This window comes from Pseudorca crassidens, chromosome 11 (genome assembly GCF_039906515.1).
Source record: "Pseudorca crassidens isolate mPseCra1 chromosome 11, mPseCra1.hap1, whole genome shotgun sequence".
NCBI lineage: Eukaryota > Metazoa > Chordata > Mammalia > Artiodactyla > Delphinidae > Pseudorca > Pseudorca crassidens.
In genome coordinates, this window is record NC_090306.1 from 103,238,630 (window position 1) to 103,264,308 (window position 25,679).

At 50.3% G+C, this 25,679-nt stretch overlaps 1 protein-coding gene across 2 annotated transcripts in view; it reads left to right on the forward strand.

The window, feature by feature from the left end:
• TBC1D22A (TBC1 domain family member 22A) overlaps window positions 1-25,679 on the forward strand; it is a 311,485-nt gene that overhangs the window by 116,792 nt on the left and 169,014 nt on the right. For both annotated transcript variants that reach the window (XM_067698424.1, XM_067698423.1), the window contains exon 8: window positions 14,488-14,602. In XM_067698424.1, coding sequence (XP_067554525.1) covers window positions 14,488-14,602 — 115 coding nt within the window. The remainder of the gene's footprint in view (window positions 1-14,487; window positions 14,603-25,679) is intronic.

The window sequence follows — 25,679 nt, forward strand, 5'->3', positions numbered from 1 at the left end:
GCGCCACCTGACCTCCCCAGGGACCTGGGACCTGGGGCCCAGCTGCTCCTGGGTTGGGGCTGCTCCCCGCCTGTGCTCTGCTCTTCTGTCTCCGCTGCATCTGAGCAGACCTTCTGTCTGTCTCGTTTTCAGTCCTCACGCAGGTGCCTCAAGCGGCGCACGGCACAGAGCAGCTGTGAACAGGTACTTGTTTCGTGAACAGCTGTCTGGATTCCGCCTTCTCTCACCTGTGACCTCAGGTGTCTGGTTCGGAGACGCTGTTCCCCACGACCCTGGCTGGTGTCCCAGCCCCTCTCCCCGGCTTTCACGCACGCTCTGGCTGTCTCACGGTGCTTGTCGTCCAGTAGGATTTGTCTTCTTGTTGGTGAGGTCTCACCCCCACTGTGCGTCAGCTCCCTGGGAGCAGGGCCGTGGCTTGGTGACTGGAGCGTTGCCTGGAGCCTCATGGGACTCAGGAGGTTTTGTTGAAACCAGTAATTAATCTTTTTATCCAGCGCTGTTATTTGAAAGTAAAATTCTTAACTTTTTTGCCACTTGCTCTTTTTATCCTCTGTCCGCCGTTGAATAAACTCAGCCTATTACTTGGGAGAACACGGACTGGGACCCGAGGCCCTCTGGCCCTGTGATTGGTGCAGGGAGCTCATGGGAAGAAGCTCTTTCAGATTTCGCAGCTGGGCCTTTTCACTTGATAAGTTCATCATCTGTGGGGTCACTTCTCCGTAATTGTTATATTATCTACCCTCTGGTTATCTGCTTCTTAGGGCTGTTTCACAAATTAGGGAAAGTAGATGCTTTTTCCAATTAGCCGTGGAGAAGTGATGTCTCATTACATTTAAACAGACACAGAGGATAATGAAACACGCAGGCCTTTTAGACACATTATGTACCGTTCTTCCAGTTGGTGTGATGAGTTTTCCGTGGCCCTGAAGGATGGTCATTTTCCAGGAGGCAGGTGCCAGTGGAGCACAGACGTGTTCATGCTGGACTCCTTCCCCGACTGTGAACTTTCTGTAGACAGACTTCCCGACCGGAGCCTTTGCGTGGAGAAGCGTGGGCCCCGCGGTGGACGGGAAGAAAAGCCCGCTTCCGAGGAGCAGGCGTTGGCTCTGTCCACGAGGATCCGGGCCAACCTGAAGAAGGTTTTGGCATTTGCACGTGCCGTTCCTCTGCCTGGGGGCCCCAGCCTACTCTGCTCGGCAGCCCCCCGAGCTAGCCAGCACCCCCTCTCCTGCCCTGGCTGGCCCACCGCGCCCACGTGCTTCCCGCGTGTTGTCCCGTGTCTCTGTCCCCTGAGACTCAACCAGCCTCCACGCTGGTTTTGGCCCCCTCTGGTGCCTAACGGACATTGGTGGGCTTGGGTGGGTGAGTCAGCTGTCTTGCTGGGATTCCGGCCGTGGCTGTCTCTTCTCACATTGCAAGCTCCCCAGGGCACGGCCTGGGTCTTTCTTCTCCTGGGGCCTGGCATGTAGCATGGTAAGCACTTGCCAGATGTTGGCGGGACGCATGCGTTAAACACGCACTCCTCCTGGTGTGAGCGTTCTGTACCGCGGGGCCCTGAGCCTGGGGCGCTGCCGGGGCTCAGTGCTCTGCGAGTCCACGTCTTCTTTCTCCTCCTCTCTTCGTTCGGTCTCATAATTCATCTTTTTTTTTTTTTCTTCAGAGGTGGGGATGCATTTGTGAGAGCCTGAGAGATACATATTTGTTATAGAATCAGTCCATTAAACTCTTCTGGTATATATTTTGGGGATCTAATCCATAGAGCTTTCCTTTTTTTGTCCTTTTGGTTTTATGGTAAAATAGAGCAGAAAGATTTCTATAATATATATGTCCAATTTAAAGAAAAAATTAAAAATTAGCTTCCATATACCCACTGTCAGGCTGAAGAAATAGAACCAGACTGGCGTCATTGAGGTACCTTCTCTGTCCCTCTGCAGCTGTGTCCCTGTCCCCCAACAAGTAACTGTTCCCTTGAATTTTGGTTAATTATTTTCTTGCTTTTCTGTATGGTTTTATGACACGAGTTTATGTGTGTGTGTGTGTGTGTGTGTGTGTGTCTGTGTGTGTGTGTGTGTTTTGCCTGTTTTTAATCTTTGTTTTTAGTGGAATTGTGCTGTCCGTACTCATTTGCCATCACTCTTTATATTACAGAGTTAAGGTTCTAAGCTCCATCCACCGATGCTTGTCGTGTAGTTCATTTTCACTGCTGTGTAGTATTCCCTCATGTGTTCCGTGGTTTATTGATCCAGTCCAGTGTTGATAAGCATCTGGGTTATGTTCGTTCTTGTGCTTTTTCTCAGAATGTTGCCGTGAGCATTCCGAGTCCCTGTGCACAGGTCTGAGGGTTTCTCTGGGGGGTGTACCAGGGAGTGGCCCCAGGGGCCGGTGGTGAGTGCCCAGTGCTGCCCCCTCCCCTGCACTGGGAGCTGTGAAACCGAAAGGCTCCCTGACTGCCTGGGTCTCAGGGTGCTGTTCACTTCCGATCCTTTCACTGCTGATCACGTTAAGTATTTTTTCTTAGGTTTCTTAGGCCATTTGATTTCCTCTCTTGGGAAATGCTTCTGCCCCTCTTTCTACTGCATCTTTTTGTTTGTTAGTTTATCCTCCTGATTGTAGGAGTTCCTGATATAATCTGGATACTAATTCTTTTTTGGAAACATATGGATACATATATCTTCTTTTAGTTAGTAGGCTGTTTCTTCACTCTCCTTGGTGTGAACAGCAATTCCTAATTTAACAAAGGCAGTTCAGCAGTCTTTTCCTTTATGATCAGGCCTTTTTGCGTACTGAGACATCCTTTCCAACCTCACGATTTCAAAGAAATCTTATATTCTAAGAGTTTTAGAGTTTTGCCTTTTACCTTTAGGACCGTAATCCATTTGGGATTGACTTTGCACGGAGTTTGACACAGCAGCCCCATTTCTTTTAAAATCCCCCACGTGGATAAGTGGTTGTGCCCCTTGCCCTCATGAGCTATCATACAGCAGCTGTGTGTGGGCTCTTTCTGGGCTGGCGTCTCTTCCCCTGGTCTGTCCACCCATCCCTGTGCCGTCTTCATCCTGTCTTGGTTACATGGTCTTGATGTCTGGTAGGACAGGCCACCCAGGCCTGGCTCTTGTTTCTGGGCTACTCATGACCTTTTGCTTTTGAAGGTAAATTTAAAATCGTTGTATTTCATAGAAATCTCAGAAATTACATACAATCTGTTGAACAGTTGGAGAAAGTTAACACTTTGTTTTTGCATTTAGTTATTCTGATCTTTTAAACGACCATACCTCCTTAAATATATTACACAACTTACTAAATTTATTCATAGATACGTTTTAAGCAAATAGCGTTTTTAAAATTTTTAGTGGCATTGTCTAATTTTTTATTGACAGTATATGGAAATGCAGTTGACCTTTGTAAGTTAATTTTGTATCTGGCAAACTTACTAATCTCTTTCATCAATTCTAATATTTTGTGTGTAGATGTATTTGAGTTTTGAAAGAAGTTAATCATATTACTTATGAATAACGATAGTTTGGTTTTTTTCTTTCTGTTCTGTATATACATGCTTGGCTTTTTCTTTTCCTGCTGGCCAAGACTTCCACTGCAGTATTGAATGTTAGTAGTGAAAGCAGGCATCCCGGTGTCATTCCGATTCTGAAGAAGTCTTTTAACATTTCTTCTTCGACAGGATATTTACTGTAGACTTTATAGATACCTTATGTTAAGGATGGTGCCTTGCTTTTCTCATAGTTTGAAAATCCTAAATTCCTGTTGAGATTCATCATGTCCTTTCCCACGTGTCATCGAGAGGAGAATAGGTCTTTGCTCCTTTCTTCTGTTGATATGGTAGATTTTATCAGTGGGCTTCCTAGTATCGAGGTGACTGTACATTCCCGAAATAAATCCAAATTGGTCAGGGTGGATTTTTTTTACTGCCTCGTGGGATTAAGTGTCATAACATCTCATGTGCCGAACCGCCAGGAGGGGAAGCCTGGCCTCTCTTTAAATGGAAAAATGCCCTCTGACCAGTGTCTGATTCCTCAGTTGTGCTTTGATACGTTGTCCCATCAGCTGTGCCGAATATTTGGTCTGGTGACCTGTGTGACACTGTGAGGTTTTGTTCGAAGGTGTTGTTTCTTTTCTGTACTTCAGTTTTGAGTGTGATGAGACGTCTGTGCTTTGCTAACCTATGCAGACAACTGGCTTGAGCGCAAGATGTGGGACGTAAATCCCCACGTTTGAAGGAGGTGAAGGTGGCGTAATCACAGCCAAGTGTGGCGTTGTTGCTTGTTCCGAGAGCGCTGCGTTATTCATTGTGTTGTAAACCTATATTCAGTGTATGCTTTATGTGGTATCTGGGTGCCTGTTAATCTACATTTTACATTTGTTATAGACTGTTATTCTTGTTTCATTCATCAGATGTTATAATTCGTACGGGGGAAGGTTCCCTCAATCCTGCTGCAAGCACTTGTGTTGTATGTATCTCTTCTTTCTGAGCCCACACGGCTCCTGGATCTCGGGAGATATAAATCCCACAGATCTTCTCAACAGAGCTGTATGTTTTGCAGCTCCTCTCGTAGAAATTAACTCCACGGTGCTCTATACGCTGTGAAGTCGTGTTGCCGATGCATATGGTAGAATTATGATGTTTTCACATTTCTGGAATCAGATTTTTTCCCTAAGTAATCATGAGCACAGCGACATTTTCAATTTCAGTTTCAATATATTTCATTTCTTAGAATGCAAAACATCTCAGCTCCCCGAGTGCCCTGAGTTACTGGCATCCTGGTCCTGCCTTGGGGGCATGTGGAGGGCCTGTGGTAAGGTTTACACAGTGAGGACAGAAAGAGCTGCCAGGAGGGGGCCTCCTGAGCCCCTCCCCAGAGCCCTCTGTGGGAGAACGCTGGAGTTTTTTAGGAAAAACCTGGCATGACGCGCAGGTTTCTGAAGTTGGGCAAGCAAACTGGGGATGCCTGTCGCATTTTCATTTTTTTTTAGCCCTGATGGTAATCGTAGCAAGTATTTTAATTATTGTCGTTGAGTATAAATTGCTCTGTTGTAGAAAAGATACTTCAGGAAGAGTTTAAAGTTTGAATGACTTTTAATGAATTCTTCCTCTCTAATAAAGACAAGAGCGTCAGGAATGTCAACAGAACTTTAAGAGCGGATAATAACCAGTGCGTATCCATCGCTAGAGCCGTCTTGGATCGTTCTGTGTTTTCATTAAACACATCCACACACGGAGGGCATCCTTTCTTTATCGGCAGATAATACCGCTACTGAAACCCGCAGCGCATTCATTTAAATGGGAGTTAATGCGCTGTGACGGGTCTGCCCCCTCTCCGCGTCTGTTATCTCTTGAACGCCCTGCGTCTGCTAATAATGGTCTTGTGCAAGTGAATGCATTGTTCTCACCTTTCCTGTGACAGCTGTTAATGAAATACCTGGATTTTGGACATACTGAGTCGTGGGGGCCGTGGCCCCTGAAGAAGCGCCAGTGGCCAACTGCTGGGCACGTGGTGGCTGCGGTGGGCCCCGTCCTCGGCAGCATGCGGCGGAGGCCCTGGGGCACAGAGTCCGTTTGTGTGGTGCCAACCCTGCTCCCGCTGTGCGTGGCCTTGGGGAGGATGACCTGGAGGCAGGGCCGTCTGTGGGGACACGAGTTTGGAGGGGACACCGAGCTGCTGAGGCCAGCCGGCTCACGGTCTGGGAGGCCTCTCCTTCCTGACCTGGGCCTTCGGGCGCCTTGCGGCCAGGAGGCCCGCATCCCCGGCTGGCCGGCACCCCTCCCTGGTGCACCTGTGGCCTAGCTGCCTCTGCCGCCGCCTTTCCCCTGGGCCCGGGGTGCTGGGCTGACTGCACGGTGAAGCCCCGCGGCCCTGGCTAGAGGGGGCTCGTCCTTGCAGGGGGGCTGCAGGGAGGGTGCAGACTGGGCTCCTGCCGTGTGGCCCGCCCGGCCTGTGCCATCCCAGGGTCCCCCTCTGTCTGGAGTCCTGGCCCGGGGCTGCTGGCTTTTGACCCCTGATGTCAATGACCCATCACCTCTTCCCACTTTGTCTTGGGGGACTCAGAGCGGCTCTGGCCTCTGGTCTGGCCTCTGAGCCGGGCCTGAAGTTGCTCTGAGGATCTGGGCATGTCGGAGCCCTTGGAGACGGGGGTCCCGGCAGTGGGCTGGAGCCGGCTGTCCCCACGTCGGCCCTCCTGGGGCTGTGCCCGCTTGGTGAGGTGGCCTGGGTGGGGAAGGAGGAGTGGGTGTCCTTTGTGAGGTTCCTCTCTGTCGTTGTAGCTGAGACTCGGTATCAGAGGCCCTGGAGAATCGGATGGGACCCGGGGAAGGGGGCGGGGCAGGAGGAGAGAGTGTGCTCCCCGCTGGCCTCTGCAGACACGCCGGGGGACCCTGTGTGTAACTCGTACCCCTTAAAGCATGTTACAGTTTGGGGAAAGCGGTGCACAATCAGTGGCTTATGTTTTGTTTTGTTTTGGTTTGTTTTTTAACCAGTCTGAGAGCAAAAGCTTAGAAATGGCTCGATGCATTCATTCTTTGCAAAATAACCGTGCCATTGTTTGATGCAGGTGTAGAAGTCCCTCAGCACGGGCCGCTCTGCGCTGGGGCCGGGATTGCTGTTGCTCCGTCAGGGTCTCCGTGTCTGATCTGGGGAGAGCTCATTATGACGGCAGCGAGGGCAGGGCACAGTGACCTCAGGGGAGCCCTCCCTTCACGCTGCTGCCCGAGTGCTCGCACGGTCGGAGCGCCTTCCCGGGCTGCATGGCAGCCTTGCTGGGAAACGAGCCGAGGGGCTTCCAGAGGGAAGCAATGGGGACCCCGGGGCCCATGGGCCTCTGTCGGATTAATGGGTGGGGGAGTTTTTCAGTGACGCTAAGTGACTTCGGCTGAAATCAGTGCTACTTTTTGTGATTTCAAAGCAAAAGCAAAGCATGCTCCTATGAAGTGATTTGAGACAAAAGATACAGAATAAATCAGTCAGTGAAAAGGAAACAACAAAGAAGAAGAAACGCTGCACCCTTGCAGCTCGGCTGTGGTTTCGATGGCAGGCGGCGGCCTCCTAATCGGCATCACAGCCTGGTCTGTCGTGACTGCCTCTCTGCCCACAGCCTTTAATGAGTAAGTTAACTGTGCCGCCGATGGGTTTAGGTCTGTCCCGGGCGTCCTTCAGCAGCCCTGTCTCCCGGGGCCACCGAGTCTAGTGTCCCGCTCCCGTCCCACTGGCACCCGGGGAGAGGGTCCGGGAGCAGGGATGGGAGCGGACAGAGCCTGGAGGCTGAGCCAGCCGGACAGCTCAGGGCGGGCACGCAAGGGGCAGACGTCGGAACATGTGGTCTTGGCACATGGGTCCCGGAGGCTGGAGCTGAGGGGGCCCGGGGCACGGCCAGGGGCACGAGGGAGCCTCGCTGCCTTGCGGATCCTGCAGCCCCTGCCCCAGCCAGCGCCCTCCCTTCAGCCCCCCTCAGCTATGGGCAGGTCAGGACTCGGGGTTCCCCCCCATCCTTTTGGGTTCATGTTTTCCCAGTGTCACCAGGCATCCTCTCTGTATGGAGATCTCTTCTACATTATTACAGTCAGTGGAGTTTTTTCCTTGGAAGTCTAGACGGGGCTCATCTCTGTCAGCTTCTGCCTGCCCCTCAGCCAGATGCTGCTTCCTGTTTGGGGCTGGGGTGGCTGGTCCCAGAGCAGGGCTGGAGGGGACGCCTGGGCCAGGGGACTCGCCCGCGAGGGCAGGTGCGGGGCCTGGGACGGGTGGCTGGCTTGTCTGGGGCGGAGCCTGCCTCGGCCTCCTGGTGTCCTCAGCACGGCAGGACCGTTACCATTGGTCCTTGTGATCTGTGAAAACCTCAGGTTGAATTTTTCTTATTAATTACTTCATAAGAGGAGGATGACAGTGGACCCATGATTCCTAAAATATTTGAAATTACATAGATCATTGATCCTGTCTAGAGAATTGTTCATGTTATGCGTGGGGCGTATTAAATTTGGATGTACATACTTGCTTTGTGAAAGGGGTAGAAGGGATGGAGATGGGTGATTTGGGGGGAGAGGAAGCTGCTCCCTGAAACTGACAAAGATAAGCTCTTGGAAGAGAGAGGCTGAAGGAGATTTAAGCAAGTGGTTTACCTTTTCTTCCCCCTCTCCCGCCCAGGATGCATAAAGCACGGGAGTTGTTCTTACTTCCTAAATTAATAGCTACTGTTACAGGGAAATAACGTGCAAGAAGGCGAGAGGCTCTAGGTGCAGCCTGCTGGCTCTGATTACGTGAGGAAGTAGGAGCGCTTGCCCAGAGCAGATGGCAGGTGAAGGGCACGCAAGCGTCAGAGCCACTGGGGGTGTTATTTATTGGCATCGAAGCTGTGAGGGCTCCAGGTCTCGGCAACGGCCGGGTGCCTGTGTGGCATTGGGGCACGTGGGCATGGAGACGGCTCGCAGGTGGCATGGTCCCCGAGGAGGGCGCGCGGACCCGGTGCTGGCGGACAGTCGCGAGTGCTTTGCCTGGCCTCCTGTGGTAGATTCTGTTCACTCTCGGTCCTTGACTTGTGGCCTGGAAGCAGGGAGACCTGTGTGTGGATAAACAGAAAGTTCTCTGTACGTGGAACCAGGCCGTCTTGCGAAGGCCGCTGACCCCGCTCTTCAGCCACGCGTGGCGCCTGAGCCCTGCGCCATCCTGCTGCCTCTTGCCGTGGCTGTCTGTCTGTCTGTCTCTCTCTAGGAGGCTCCTCTTGTTGCCTCCTTCCCTCTGAACAACTCCTCGTCAGCCTCACAGCCCTGTTTGCCGTCGCCTCCTCTCCGAAGTCTCCCTGCACCAAATGCCCCCACCTCCTTCCCCTCCATGGAGCTGAGTCTCCCCTCCCAGGCCATTTCCCATCTTACACAAGTGGGGGACCTTGATGTCCTGACTGGCTGGCATCTGAGGAGCCAGGTCTGGAGCACTGCTTCATGGAGAAACAGAATGGGAAAAGCCAGTCCCAAATCCAGGAGACACCCCGGGTGTCGTCTGTCCAGAGAGACCCCAGGTGGGAAGGTCCAGGTGCCCCCTGATGGCAGAGAGCTTACAGAACAGAGGGGAGCGAGGGCTGAAAATGGAGGGTGGGGGACCTTACTCATATACACGTCCATTCAGCCAATGGAGCTCCATTCAGCTACATGCCAGGACCGAGGGCACGGAAGTGAGCGAGATAGAAGACCCTTCCTGGGGGGCGGGGCTTCCGTGGAAATGGGCGGGGCTTCTGTGGAAATGGGCGGGGAAGAGGATCTGCCGCCTCAACGGGGCGTAAAGGATGCTGTCTTCTGTGAGAAGGGTTTGAGCTAAGATCTTATACTGAAAATCATGGTGGCCATGGGAAGTTTGGGAGAAGGGCATTCCAGGCAGAAGGAACAAGTAAGTGCAAAGGCCCCGAGGTAGAGACAGAAGTGGGCGCAGTGTGAGGGGACCCGGTGGAGGCCACGAGGGGTGGTGGAGTCACGGCTAGGGGTCTGCTTTTTCCCTCAGAGTCAGGGAAGCCCCGGGGCTGGACGTGTGACCTGATGTGTTCGCACCTCAGCAGCCCCTGCGCCGCTCCATGGGATGGTGAGTACAGGTGTCAGCAGGGCGACCAGCCAGGAGACCGGGGGCCGCTGGGCCTGCCGCGGGGGCCTAGGTGAGGGATGGAGGTGCCTGGGGGGCACGGTGCTGCCCATGCGATCTAGACCTGACCTCAGGGCCTCATGGCCCCAAAGCCACGTCTCTGTGGTGGCAGAGCCGGGATTTGCACCTGGTTTGCAGACCTCCAGGGACGTGCTCTTCTCGCCGCCGCAGCCTGTCTGCCGCCTTAGAAGCCGCTTTCGTTTTATGCTTGAGGCACCCGGCCCTTTATTTACACATTACTGGGGTTAAAGTTGTAAAAATGTAACTTCCAGGTTATCCAGAGAGATCAGGTAGAGTTAAATCTAAGGGATTTGAACTGACAGCTTGCCTTAGCTAATAGGAACTCTGAATTCTACATTTTTCCTCAAAATAATACAGTGCACCCTTTCCAAGCGCCTTAACATCAAGGCTGGCGCCAGCTGCCAGAGGCCTAGATGGCTGGTTTCTCTCCTTGTGGACGGCGCCGTGGACGTGCCTGACCTCTGCCTATTCCCTGAGGGGGATGCTCAGCGCCCCCCCCCCCCCCGCCCCCCGCCCATGCCCTGCAGCCTGGCTCCGGGGACTGATGGTTCTGGGGTTCTCTCTTTGGGTTCCTTGTGGAGTGTTCGGGGGAACTAGTTCATCTCAGGGCAGCCTGCTCTGGACTCCCCACAGGAGAAGCTGGGCCAGTGGAGGCTTTGCTTTGGGCCTGAGTCAGGAGCCCCGGCCAGCCCAGCCCCCCTGCAGCTGTCTCAGGCCTTTTCCGGCACCAGGAACAGTCCATTCCAGTCGCCTGCACAGGTGCTGAATTGTTTGCACTGGACAAGACTCGAGCGCCCCGGCCATTCCTCTCAGGGTAAAGCCGGCCACGTCATCTGTGCCAAATGGCTTCTCTTGGTGCCAGGGCCGCCGAGGGCAAAATGGCATTCATGCTTGTGAGCAGGTTTAGGAGTGTGTGTGTGTGTGTGTCACAAGCCCTCTGAAAGTGTGAGGCTTGTTAACGGACTCCCACGGCTTAAATTACCACTTGCCAGGAGGATGAGATTGCAAAGGAGGGGAGGTCTCTGTGCTCCGAGCTCTGGCGTGTCCTTCAATCCACATGTGCACGCTCTCTCTCTCTCTCTCTCTCTCTCTCTCTCTCTCTCTCTCTCTCTCTCTCTCTCTCACACACACACACACACACACACACACACACACACACACCCAAACCCCTGCTGCATGGACGGCTCCCTGCTGGACCTCAGGCAGGTGCAGATAGAGCTGATGCAGACTTTCCTCACCAGGAGCTCATAGTCTTTTCTGTGTCTTTCTTACTATAAAATTCTAATTTCTTGGTCTTCTCTTCTTTTTCGATTCATGTATGAAAACAACTCTTTTATCCTAAAGCATAGCAGTGGTGGCCCTTTCTAGGCTGTACAAGGCCCCCATTTAGTCAGACCAGCAGGGTGGAATCCTGGCTCTGCTGCTCACAGGCTGTGTGACTTTGGGGAAGTTGCTTAACTCCTCTGTGCCTCAGTTGTCTCCTCTGTATTAGTTATGTCTTGCTTCATAACAGCATTGCCACAAACCTAGCTTAAAACAACACACATTTATTCACATTTGTTGTCTCAAAGTTTCTGCGGCTCAGGAGTCTGGGCAGGTCTTAGCTCAGGATCTCCGCAAGCTGCAGTCAAGGTGCTGTCTGGGCCACAGCCTCATCTGAGGCTCCCCTAGGGAAGGGTCTGCTTCTAAACGGCCCTGGCTGCTGGCAGAATCTGGGGGCTTGTAGGCTGCAGAGCTGGGGGTCTCGGGTTCTTGCTGGCTCTCAGCCCCACTCAGTTCCTCGGCACGTGGCCCTTTGCATGTGCAGCTCATAGCTCAGAAGCTGGCTTCGCGGAAGCCAGCAGGGGAGAGTGTCTCCTGGCAGGCTGGGTTATGATATTTGGATGTAATCCTATCCCCTTGGCTGTATTTGGTTGGTTAGAAGCAGGTCACAGGGCCCTGCTCAAACTCCAGGGGCGGGCGTCCCAGGAGGTGTACAGGCGGACCCCCTGCCTGCCGATCATCTTTGGCAGACTGTGCAGCGTTGGATGGAGGTCTGCCAGGGCCCCAGTGAGCGAGGAGATGCTCAGCTGACCTTTGCTGCCCCTCCTGCCCTCGTGTGGCCAGCCGTCCGGGCCTCCCATGCCTGTCACTGCTCCTGCCTGTTGCGTGTAGCCCCCGTCCACCCTCCCCTGCTCCTGGCCTGCAGGGCTCCAGGCCCCTACGGAGCTTCATGACGAGCAGTCCTGGGGTTCTCCTGCCAGCGGAGCCTGGGCTGAGGGTGCCTTACCCTCCCAGCCTGTCCGCACCCAGGCCGCCCCCTGCACGTGCAGCCCTGCCGCCCGTCCCTGGGCTTTCCTCTTGTACACGCGGCCGGGCGGGGCCGTGGCTGCTGCATGTCTGACCTGTGACTGAGAGGTGCTGGGGCCCGAGAGGGGTCCCCCGCAAGGACCCCGCCTGCTCGTGTCCTCTCGGCTGCCTGCCACCCTGGCTGGGGTGCTGCTCCCCGCGTCACCGGGGGTGGTGAGCCTGATGCTGCAGCGTGAGGACTCACCACCTGGTGCTGTCTGTGGGAGACAGCAAATGGCGAACGTCGCTGAATGATTTTGGTCTTTTGATCTTACTTATATATTCAGTGCTGGCTGGAAAGCTGTTGACTCAAAATGACAAATGTGTATGGATAGAGAGCATGAACGTGTTGCTCACTCAGCAAACATTTACCAGGTGCCCCTGTTACAGGTGCTGGGCCGAGCTGCCGCCTGATGAACGGGTGGTTCCGTTGTGGCTCAGTTGGAAGAACCCCAGTGGACGAGTGCTAGGGTGGGGTTTGGGCGGTGGCCTGGGATCTAGGGCCGCTCGTGCCCTGGTTGACCTCCCCTGTCTGGGCGCCAGGCCCCTCGCTGTAAATGCCGGAGCTGGTGGTGACTTGGGGGTGTCTAGACCACAGGCCCGGTGATGTGTAGGAATGTAGGCAGTATTCGGAGGGGTTGACCTCCTTGGGTACAAACATGCTTGGCTTTGCAAGGTCGGCCCGTTTGGAAATGATGTGAGTCATCCTCTGTTGGCACGCTCGCTGGTCCAGCCTGCGCTGGTGGGAGGCCCAGGAGGGCGGCGAGGCCTGGCCCAGTGGCAGGAGCCCGGGGTCGGGGAGCTGGCGGTGGGTGCGTCACTGAAGGGAGGCGGTTCGGCTCAGTAGGGACGCTCTGCCGGGTGGGGGACCCGGGAAGGCTCCCAAGCAGGAGCGCTTGGCTCTCCCAGCAGGCTGGGAGGCACAGGTGGCAACACAGTCTCCATCGAGGGCTGGGGCTTAGCTGGAAGCCAGGTAAACAGGGGGAGGGACAGGCTCTCTAGGCAGTGAGCCCGGCAGGAGGTGTCAGCCTGGTGGGCTCAGCGCAGCTGGAATCTGGGAGCTGGGCGGAGAGGAGGAGAGGACCGTGAGGCAGGGGCCGGACACGGAGGCGCCGTGTGTGTGTGTGTGTGTGTGTGTGTGTGTGTGTGTGTGTGTGTGGTGGAGCCGGCGACGCTCTTTAAGCCATGTGCGCGTGGTGTGTGTGCGTGCGCGTGGCTGAGGGCGCTGTGTTGCGCTTGGCGAGATCCCTCTCCTGAAGGAAGGTGGAGGAGAGGGTGGCGTGAGTGAGTGTGTAGCGGTCGGGAGAGAGGCGGCCCCCGGGTTGTCGGACGGCTGGCGGGGGCAGGGGTGATGGAAGACGCCGGCCTCCAGATGCTGATTGGTCTCCGGGGGTTTAAGAGGACATCTGTCATGTCACTGACGTGTGGAGTCCAAGAAGTAATACACGTGAATGCATAAACAAAACAGACTCACAGACATAGAAAACAAACCTATGGTTACCAAAGGGGAAGGGAGGGGGAGGGATAAATTAGGAGTATGGGATTAAGAGGTACAGACTACTATACGTAAAGCAGACAAGCAACAAGGATTTGCTGTATAGCACAGGCAGCTGTATTCAGTATCTCATAATGAGCTATTCAATATCGTGGGAAATAATCTGAAAGAAAATCCATTAAAAAAACCAACCAAGCTCAGAGATGCAGAGAACAGATTGGTGGTTGCCAGAGGTGAGGGTTGGGGTGTGTGTGTGACATGGGTGAACGGCGTCAGAATGAAACAAAAAGTCTTAGGGCTGTAATGTACAGCTCGGAGAGTACAGTTAATGATATTGTATCCCGTCTTCGAAAGTTGCTAAGAAACTAAATCTTAAAAGTCCTCATCACAAGAAAAAGAATGTATAACGTGTGTACGGTGATGGATGTTAACTAGACTTATTATGGTGGCCATTTCCCAATAGAGTATTTACAGATATTGAACCATATGTTGTACACCTGACACTAACATACTGTTATATGTCAATGATACCTCAATAAAAAAAAATGACATGTGGGAAATTTAGAGCATCCATCCATCCACTCCCTCCCTCCCTCCCTCCCATGCACCCTTCCATCCATCCGTGTGCCCATTCATGCATGCGTCCACCCCCTGCCCATCCACCCCTCTGTCCCTCCATCCCTGTCTCCTTCACTGATAGGCTGGGTGCTCCTGTGCTGGCTGGCCAAGTCCAGGGCAGCCACAGGCCGTGGTTACCCAAGGGGCTCGGAGGAGCAGAGAGCATCCTCTGGAGCCAGCTCGTGGGGTGGGACTGAGCCCAGGGGTTGGTGACGTACTTCATATTGCTTGTGAGTCTATAAAAAATTAAGATAACTGGAATTTTACAAAAAAATGAAACCCATTGGTATTTTCGTACTAGAGATTGAAAAGTATTGATAGTGTATATTTTAAGAATGTGTACATTTAAAAGTTTCTGGTGCGTTCACTTTTTGCTTCACCAGCTGTTCAATTTTCTTTCAGATTTTTGAAAGGATATTGTTTATATGGGCCATACGTCACCCTGCCAGTGGATACGTTCAGGGGATAAATGACCTCGTCACCCCTTTCTTTGTAGTCTTCATCTGCGAATACATAGGTAAGACCATATCATGATGTTTTCTTCTCACAAACATTAAACATGGACTTCAGTGGCCTTACGATGTTGCTATGCATAATTATACCAGTACTGAAAATTGCTATTAGTTTTACTGTTATTCATGACAACTGATATTAGAGAATAGTAGTTTTCTCATTGATGCCAGCTTTAAAAAAGTCTTTAAATCCACATGCCCAACTACTGAAGACATTAAGATGCAGTTATTATTATTAATATCTTCCTTTTACTAATATATGAGGAGAAATGCAGTATATATGGGGAGTGTAGTTTTGAGTTAACGGTCATCAGAGCACTGGCTTTAATGGTTTGGATTGAAATGGGTAAGGTTAAGGTGGCAGAATATTAGTTGAATGTTTTGCTTACAAGCTAAAAACCGAATCTTCTTTAATTGCATTTGTGCAGCAGTTCATCACCTTTCTGCTTCTGATATACTAGTAGCATTTAATTTTATGGAAATATTAATTACATGCAAAATAATTGGTTTAATGGGCATTTAGGTTGGGTTGTGCTGTTTCTCTGTGAGTAGTGCATATTTTTTCTTCCATTTATGTTGCAGCAGCCAACTGTAATATACCTTCACCTGGTTTATATTTCAAGTTTAAAAACAATTCTGATAACACATGTGCAGGATCTGCTTTTTAATTCATCTATGGATAAAATCTAAATGCCACGGGAGGGGTTTACTCTTTAGTTGTAGCATTTTTTTTAAAACTGATATTACTTTGTCTTCATGCGAACCTTCCTGCCTTGGTGTTTGTTGGTTTTTTCGCTTGTGTTTTAGCCATTTCAGTTTCTGGTCAGCTTCGATTCCATCGTTGTTGTAATCTGGAGGGTGAGGTTGACTCCGGGGCAGATGTGATCCTCTGAGGATGAGAATGTACCCACTTGGTCCGTTTTGTGGCCACCCCTCTCCCAGCACTGACGATTTCATGGGAGTCTCTTCATTGCTAAGCAACCAGCGAGCACGGGCTGCTCCCCCCACGTCTCTTCAGCAGGGACAGGTCACTCCTGAGAGCGCTCCTGCCTCTCTGCTTCTCCCTCTCTCATCTGACAGATAATGAAAATGTTCTTAATGATCCTAGAACAGCAGGACCTCTGTCAGTAGACTTCAGAGCTGTTAATTGAAAGAAGAAGTTCAACTGAGATGTGATTAGAGAACTGATATTCCGTGTTAAATAGACCGTTTAATTAATGTGGTAAATAAGTTTGCCTTAATGAGTCTAGCAGCAACTTACATTGTAAGGCCCAAGCGATCCATTGTGCGTTTGTCTGAATGATCAGCAAGCTAGGACGAAGGGACATGACCGTGATGTTAATTGTCCGGAAGAGAGAAAAGCTGGAGGAAAGAGAATCTGTGTTCAAGTGGTGCCTTCGGTTAGAGACTCAAAGAGACTCCCCTTGCCTTCCGCAGCCCTGACCGCACACTCCCGCACGCACGCACGCACACACGCACACGTGTAGCGGCCCGACTGGCCTCCGGGGCTGCCAGCAGCCCAGGTCTCCTCCTGGGACACAGTGTCTTCAAAATGCAAGTTTGGTGCACGCACACGTGCATGCGCGCTCGGGCACACGCAGACACGCGCATGCGCACCACCGCCAGCCACAGCCTCTCCAAGTAAGTGTGGAGCAAATCCCCAACTAACCTCGGGGTGGAGCCCATGGTCTTGGGTGGGCCCTGGAGGTGCCTGTCCCCGCCAAGGGACGGCTGGGGACGGAGGTCAGGAGAGCTCTTGGGACCCTGGAGGTGGGGTCACGGTGTGCGGACTGTCCAGAGGCGGAGGTGGGAGAAGATGGCCATGCAAGCGGTGCTGAGGCCAGCGGGGGGAGCCCAGGAGCTGAGTGTCACTCTGGGAGGGTGCCGTGTGCTCGGAGGCGGAGGAGGGCTCCGTGTGGCGAGGTGCGGCTCCCGGCTGGGAAGCGCAGGGTTGGGTCCAGTTTCTTTCTCTCTAAGCTCCGCTGAGCCCGGGGGTCCTGATGTCTTGGTTTGTGCTGGAAGGAAGGAGGGCCCCCCTAGCCTTGAGCCGGCCGCGTTTCCCACCGCCCTTTGCACTGGGGCCCCCGACGGCTGCTCGCTGGTCATCCCTAGTTGGTGTCTGTGCCTGTGTGTCCCCATCAGGCCGACCTGGAGACGGGGCGCGGGCCCGCGGCAGCGCCCGGGGAGGACAGCCGTTTGGGCAGAGCTCCTGAGTCTTTTCGCCGTGTGTTGTATTTATGTAGTTCAAAGCACATTATGTATAAAATCGTTTCATGCCTTTTCCCCATTTAACCTTGTAACATAAGCTCATCCCTATATTATTAAGAAATCTTTGTAAAGATCGTTTCCACCTCCTGCACATAATATTCTGTTGAGATAATGTAGCATAATTCATGAAACCATTCTCCTGTCGTTGGATTTTTTTAGTTTTCTTCCCCCCAGGCGTGGCGCAAGTTTTAAGTAAAGCCTGTGTTTTTCAAACAGGGACTGCCACGTTCCTTTGAGCAATGTTAAATGTGATTTAAGATCAAGAGCCATTATTCGGTCACCTTGAGTCCCACAGTTTAAGTAGAGACATCTTTTACTTGAACCAAGTAATTTCAGCACAGCGAGAAACGGAGAAGCACCCCCTCCCCGTCCTCTGTGCTACTTAGACTTAGAAACTACTCTGGCACTTTGGACCAGCTCTTCGGACGGACTGAATGAGGGTTGGGCGCATGGGACGAATGCCGGTGACGAATTTTGGAAGATGAGGAGTATTTTACAATTGATTTTCATTATCAGAATGTGTAAGCTCTGATTGATTTGATTTTATATGTCATTTTCTCGTAAAATAAATTACTCTTGAAAGCTAATACAGAAAGTGACTGGCATAAACAGTGTATTTGCTTATGAACATTACGGGTATTTATTTATTTATTTATTTATTTATTTATTATTATTTGTTTTGCGGTACACGGGCCTCTCACTAATGTGGCCTCTCCCGTTGCGGAGCACAGGCTCCGGACGCGCAGGCTCAGCGGCCATGGCTCACGGGCCCAGCCGCTCCGTGGCATGTGGGATCCTCCCGGACCGGGGCACGAACCCGAGTCCCCTGCATCGGCAGGCGGACTCCCAACCGCTGCGCCACCAGGGAAGCCCCGTGGGTATTTATTTTTATGCTCCTGTTTGTAAATCAGAATCTCAAAAGCACAGGTTGTTTTTAAACAGGTTAATTTTGCCCAGAGAAGACATTTTAGCACGTGGTTCCTGGAGATTGGGACGCGCTGGAATTGGATTTGGTGTGCGGTTGGCAAGGGGCGCAGAGGAGAAGTGATGCCAACCAGTCGGGACACAGAGCAGAAGTGATGCTGGGAGTTTGCTGTCAGCTGAATGCCAGTGGCGCCGCCATTCTTTTGCCTTTTCCACTGTCAGTATGAATTGGGCTTCGAGTGACAGGGAGAGAAGAGCTGTTGCTCATTTCTCATTGATAAGTTACAGTTTTAGAAACAGTTGTTTTAATTTTCCTTGTTTGCATTTAAGTTTTCCCTCATTGCACTTTGTTTTTTCCATGTGTTACCTGAACCAAGACTGCTTTTAAATGCATCCTTACCTGGCTTCCTTTGGTGTTCCTCCCACCTAATGTACTTTTGGGGTCCACAACTCGTCTCAGAAACATTTTAAAGACAGAAACGAGCGCATCTGCATACAGGAGGCTTCCTGTGGCAGTTCTGTTCCATGTGGGGGGAGTGGAGAGCAGAGGGCCCTGGCAACGCCAGTGGGTCAGAACCAGAGGGTGGGGCTGCTGTCCGGCAGCCCCTGAAATGACAGGAGCAGGCTGTATGCTTGCAGAGCCCGTGACGTGTATGTAGTCAGATTTTCTACTTAAAAACATCTTGAGGATGGTCAAAATAATGGACTTATTGAAAAATTGGAAAACTCATTAACAGTATAGCTCCTTGTCCCAGAAGCCGTCATTGGCACGTTTTATTAATTTCCTTCTGGTCTTTTGTCAATATACTTTTTACACTGCAGCAGTTATATTATGCATGCACATTCTAGTGTTGCTTTTTGTTTAATATCTACTAAACATTTCCCAAAGTCATTAAGCACTTAAAAAACGTCTTTTTAAAACATAGTGACACACTCCTTTCAATAATGGGTAGGAAAACTAGACAGAAGATCAACAAGAAAGAAAGAAAACTAAGCACCTGAAAACCCCTAGACCTAACAGACATGTACAGAGCAGTGCACCCATCACAGCAGGATCACATTCTTCTCAAGTGCACACGAAACATTCTCCAGGACAGACAATACGCTAGACCATAGAACAAGCGCCAGTACAGTTGAACGGGTGGAAGTCATACAAATTGTGTTCTCTGACCACACAGACATTAAATTAGATATCAGTAACAGAAGGAAATTTGAAGAATTTGACAAATACGTGGCAATTTTAGAACACAACCATAAAGGAGCAATGTGGGGACTTCCCTGGTGGCTCAGTGGTTAAGAATCCGCCTGCCAGTGCAGGGGACACGGGTTCGAACCCTGGTCTGGGAAGATCCCACATGCTGCAGAGCAACTAAGCCAGTGCACCATAACTACTGAGCCTGCACTCTAGAGCCCACGTGCCACGACTACTGAAGCCCGCGCACCTAGAGCCTGTGCTCCACAACAAGAGAAGTCACTGCAACGAGAAGCCCGCGCCCCACAATGAAGAGTAGCTCTTGCTTGCCGCAACTAGAGAAAGCCCACACGCAGCAACAAAGACCCAACACAGCCAAAAATAAGTTGAAAAAAAAAAAGATTAAAAAAAAAGAAGCAATGTGTCAGAGAAGATATCACAAGGAAAATTACTTTGAGATGAATGAAAATGAAAACACAACACACCCAAACTTACGGCATGCAGCTACAGCAGTGCTCCAAGAGATACTTATATTAAAAAAGGACGTCTCAGGTCATTAACTTGAGATTTCAATTTCAGAAACTAGAAAAAGAAGAGCAAGTTAAAGCCAAAGCAAGCAGAAGGAAGGAAATAAAGACTAGAACAAAGTAAATGAGGTAGAGGATACAAAACAGTGGAGAAAAATCAATAAAACCAGTGCTGGTTCCTCAAAAATATCAACAAAGTGTTGGCAAGCCTTCAGCTAACCTGACCTAGGAGAAAAGGGGAGAAGACTCAAATGACTAAAGTTATGAGTGCTTTTAGAGATGAACAGCACTAAGGAAATGCTGTGAGCAACTCTCCAAATTCGAGAATGTGGACGAAAAGGAGATCTTCCTAGAAAGGCACAAATGACCAAAACTGACTGTGATGGTTAATTTTGTATAAATTCGACTAGGCTGTGGCGCCTACCTATTTGGTCAAACACCAGTGTAGATACTGCTGTGAAGGTATATTCTAGATGTGATTAACATTTAAATTAGTAGTCTTTGAATAAAGCAGATTACCCTGCCTAATATGGGTGGACCTTATCTAATCAGCTGAAGGCCTTAAGAGCAAAGGCTGAGATTTCCTGAAGTAGAAGAAATTCTTGTTAAGACATAGAAATCCTGCCTGAGCTTCCAGCCTGCTGGCCTGTCCTACAAGTTTCAGACTTGCCATTCCCCATTATTGTGTGAGCCTGTTCCTTAAAATAAGTTTCTCTCTCAATATAATGTAATATAATACAGTATAATATAGTATAATATAATATGTACATTTATTTGTCAATATCTACATGGATATATACAAGAACAATGTATGTAGGAGATTAAATTAGTAATTTAAAAAATTCCAACAAAGAAAAGCCAAGGATCATGTGACTTCACTGGTGAATTCTCCCCACATTTAACAAAGAATTAACACCGCTCCTTCACAAGCTCTTCCAAAAATAGAACAGAGGAAACGATTTTCAGTTCATTCAGTGAGGCCAGTGTTATCCTGATACCAAAATGGGAGACAAAGATATCCCAAGGAAAGAAAGCCAGAGACTAGTATTCCTTATGAAGATAGATGTAACAATCCTCAACGAAATACTAAGAAACTGAATGTAGTAGCGTAGTAAAAGAACAAATGCGATTTATCTCAGGAATTCAAGGTTGGTTCAGCATAGGAAAAAATCAGTCAGTGTAATACACTATACTAACAGATTGAAAGACAAAACATCGTAATCATCTCAGAATGATTGACACAGAAAAAGCTTTTTGACAAAATCCAACACGCTTTCACAATAAAAACACTCAACAAACTGGGAATAGAAGAACTTCCTCTCTAATAAAGAGCGTCCACGAAACACCCACAATTAACGTCATACTTAATGGGAAAGACTGAACGCTTTCCCCTTATGATGAGCAGCAAGACAAGGATGCGTGTGCACCGCACTTCTGTTCAACCTTATACTGGTTCTAGCCTGGGCAGTTAGGCAAGAAAATGAAGCAAAAGACATTGAGAATGGAAATGAAGAAGTAAACTGCCTCCCTTTGCAGGTGACATGATCTGTATATAGAAAATCCAAAGAAATCTACTAAAAAATTATGAAAGCCAACAAGTGAGTTCACCCAAGGTTGTGGGATAGAAGGTCAAGGTAGAAACACCAGTTACGTATCTATACACTTGCAGCGTACAATCCGAAAATGAAATTATGAAAACAGTTCCATTTACAGTAGTGTCAAAATGAATAAAATGATCTAAATTTAGCAAAAAGAAGTACAGTATTTACTCTGAAAACTAGAAAACATTGTGGAAAGATATTAAAGAAGATCTAAATAAACGGAAAGACACCCCATGTCGTGGACTGGAAGACTTAATAGTATAAAGATGGCAGTCCTCCCCAAATTGATCTAAAGAGTCGGTGCAGTCCCTGTCAGAACTGTAGCCGAAATTGACAAGTTTATCTTTAAATTCCTATGAAAATTTAAGAGACACAGAATAGCCAAAAGAGTCTTGAAACAGAACAAAGTTGGAGGATTCACACGTCCTGATATCAAAACTTACTACCAAACTACAGTAATCAAGAAAGTGTCATTCTGGCTTATGGATGGACATGTAGATCAATGGAACAGAACTGAGAGTCTAGAAATAAACCTTCATATTTACAGTCAGTTGCTCTTTGACAGTGACGCCAAGACAGCCCAATGGGCAAATGGTCTTTTTCAACATATGGTGCTGGGACAACTAGATATCAACATGCAAAAAAATGAAGTTCCATCCCTGCCTCTCACCATACACAAAAATAAAATGAATCATGGACCTGTATGTAAGAGCTAAAACTACAGGACTCTAATAAGAAAGCATAGGAGTAAAGCTTCACGGCCTTGGGTTAGGCCATGGTTTCTTAGATATGACACCAAAAGCAAAAATGACAAAAGAAAGAAATAGGTGAACCGGACTACATGGAAATGGAAACTTTGTGCTGTAGAGTCTCAAGAAAGGGAAAAGACCGCTGCAGAATGGGGGAAAATATTAGCAAATCATCTACCTGCTAAGAGACATAGCCATTATATATAAAGAACTCTCATAACTCAATAAGATAGTCTAATTTTTAGAAACGGACAAAGCATTTGAATAGACGTTTCTCCAAAGAAGATAAGACAAATGGCCAATAAGCATGAAAAGATGCTTGACATCATTAATCCTTAGGGAATGCAAACCAGTCACAATGAGATACCACCTCACCCCCCCTAGGATGGCTGAAATCAAAAAGAGGAGCAGTAAGAGAAGTTGGCAAGGATGTGGAGAAATTAGAAACCTCATGTGTTGCTGGGGGCATCACACTAGCCGAGCAACTTTGATCAACAGTGTGTGGCATCTCAGCAAAGAGTTAAACCTAGAGTTACCGGCAAAAGCCTGCCCAGGCACGCACGGGGGCACTGTTCCTTTCAGCCAGTGAAACCCAAACCCCAGCCCAAGTGTTCGTCAGCTGATGAAGGTGTAAATAAAGGATGATCTACCTGTACAATGAAGTAACTTTCAGCAATGAAAGGGAACCGGAGGACCGAGACACGCTGTAACACGGATGGCCCTTGAAAACGTCATGCTCAGCGAAAGAAGCCAGCCACAAGAGGCCACGTGCTGTGTGATTCCGTCCATATGAAAGGTCCAGAATGGCGAATTTGTAGAGACAGAGCATAGACAAGCGGTTGCTTGTGGCTTGGGAGCAGAACCGGGGGGATGGGGGTTGATGCGCTGGGCGCAGGTTTCTTTTAGGAGGGACGAAATGTCCTCAAATCAGGTTGTAGTGATTGTGCACAGCTTAGTGAATATACTCAAAGCCACTTTCACTGGCTGGATTGTGTGGTGTGTAAGGTGTATCTCAGTAAAGCTGTCGTAAAGAAAGTAGAGGTCCTGTCCTCGTCTGTGTGGGCTGCTGTACGAAGTTCCACAGACCGGGTAGCTCACAAGCAGCGAAGTTCGTTTCTCGCGGTTCCGGAGGCTGGACGTTTGTGATCAGGGGCCGGCGTGGCTGCATCCTGGGGCGCCTCTCTGCCTGGTGCACAGCCGGCATCTTCTCACTGTGTCCTCGCGGGGTGGGAGGGGCGCGGGAGCTCTTGGGGGTCCCTTTTGTAAGAACACTAGTCGCATTCGTAAGGGCTGCACCCTCATGACCAAAGCACCTCCCAAAGGCCTCACCTCCTAACACTGTCCTCTTTGGGGCTAGGGTTTCAGCATTTAAATTTGGGGGGAACGCAAGCATTCCAGCCCGTAGCCCACTGTGTGGTGATATAATTTGGCTGTTTTCTGCTGATGCACGTTTGCCTGGTTTCTACATTTTCAGTGTCACGGATGGTACACGTAGTGTCTCAGTAAGTAAATTCCTGATTGCATTTTGGAGGGTTTCCTTGACATGTACTCTTAGAAGAGCCGTTACCGACTCAACGGTTGGGTATTTTTAAGTCTTGATAACGTTTGCCAGGTTGTGGACCAGAAAGATGTTCGAATGTCTGCTCTGCAGCCGCGTCAGGGGTTGCCATCTTGCTCTGTCTTTGGGGTGTTCTGGACGTTATTGGTAGCTCCTGGCTGGAGACAGGACCTACGTGTGCGTCTGTGTGCTTATATGTGCACATCACTTGTTTGTAGATGCGTCAGTGTTTGCCCGTGAGGCTGTTTCAGTGTGGGCCAGGGCTCCACGATGTTAAGGGACTTAGGGAGTTAGCTGAAGGGCCAGGAGCAAGTAGGACACTCTCCAGCATTGACGTTTGAGTTTTCAACCTGCAGGAGCTGTGTTCAGCAGGCCTGATTAGGAACTTGGAATAGACAAGGGTGCGTGCGCGCGCGCGCATGCGTGCGCGTGCGTGTGTGTGTGTGTGTGTGTGTGTAGGGAAACAACACTGTAGTGGAGCCTGGCGGCTGCAGGCCTTGTGCCCTGTGTGCGCTAGTGTGGCAGAAGCAGGTGTGTGACCAGCAGCCACTCTGGGGGACGTTACACACAGGATCGTTGGTCTCCAGTCCCTGAGGCTCACGCTGGCCCATCTGGAGCGAGGTGGAGGTGGACTCAGTTGGGGCAGTTCTGTGGAAGTGCAGCGCGTGCATGTGCGGAACACGCGTTGGCATCAGCCGGTCTCTGCTACACTTCCACCAGCCGAGGAAGGTGCTGGTGTCTCTCTCTCTCTCTTTTTTTTTTTTTAGAAGATGTTGGGATAGGAGTTTTCTTAATTTAGTTATGCTGTGTTGGGTCTTCGTTTCTGTGCGAGGACTTTCTCTAGCTGTGGCAAGCGGGGGCCACTCTTCATCATGGTGTGCGGGCCTCTCACTATTGCGGCCTCTCCCGTTGCGGAGCACAGGCTCCAGACGTGCAGTCTCAGCAGCTGCGGCCCATGGGCCCAGTTGATCCGTGGCATGTGGGATCCTCCCAGACCAGGGCTCGAACCCGTGCCCCCTGCATTAGCAGGCAGATTCTCAACCACTGCGCCACCAGGGAAGCCCCGCTGGTGTCTCTTATGAATGACAAAGCAAAGCCTGTACAGTCGTCAGCCACCCACAAGGCGGCCAGTCCTCTCTGTGGCCTGTGGGCCTTTTTCTGGGACCTTGCTTTCCATCAGTTAGATCCCACTGTGTCCTCACCTCGCTCTCCAATCAGACCCCGGGGGTCTACAGTCGTTTCCTCCGTTGCCAGAAGTGATGGCTTAGGTGCAGCCTTTCATGTGTTAGGTGACAGTCCCCAGCGTTTAAGGAGCAATTGCTCTGGGCTGGTGCGCTGGTGAGCGGGTTAGTCTCTTAGGACCTGGGGCTCCGAGGCCCCCGATCCATGAGCTAATCGTCTTGTTCCTCCTGGTACTTAGGTGGTGGCTCCCCTTCCTTGAAGTGACAGCCGCTGTCTAGCTGGAGTGTCATAGGGTTGTGGGGTAGAGAAGGGGTTCTCCCCGACCCCTTCCCTGATTCCCCTGAGCTAAGTTCACAGTTTAATTAACTTCACTGTGCATTTCTTTTCATTCTAACGACAGCCTTCTAGGGTCGGCGTTACTGCTTTGAGTTTAGGAAAAAGGAGGCGTGGAGAAGTTAAGTAACTTGCCGAGGTCCTGGCGTTTCGGATCTGGAATCGGTGTCTCTGCTTTATCTGAACAGCCAGGCGGGCAGCCCTGCCCCGCGGATACCTCCTAAGCTGCCGGCAGCCTGGCTCTGCTCGCGGCCGGCCACGAGTTCCTTGGTCGTGTGCGTTTGTGCTTTTGCTGCTGGTAGTTAAGTCAAGGATTAATTTCCCCAATTTGTAGCTTTTCTTACTGACACGGTGCCGAAGTGCGTTCTTACGTTCGGATATGGTTCCCAAGGCTGAGGTGGTAGAATTTTATCCTCCTTAATTGGGACCCTTTGTGCAGCCTTTTAAAGTCCTTTCGTCAGAGAGCAAGTTCTGCTTCCTTTCCACTGGAGTGCAGTGTCACGGTTGTTGTTGTTTTCTGATTTATTTCCTTTCTTTTAAATGGTTTCTCTTCATTTCTTGTTTTAAATTGCAGGCATTGCTGAAGTGGTCCTGGCTGTGGCTAACAGGAAAAAAGCTAACCAATATATTAGTGGGATCCTTTCACTCTTTACCCTCCTAATATAAAATGCCACATAATCTGACATCCAGAAGCTTCAGCAGTTCAGCCCAGGGCCTTCGGAAACGCTTGACTTCACCCGAGTCATGT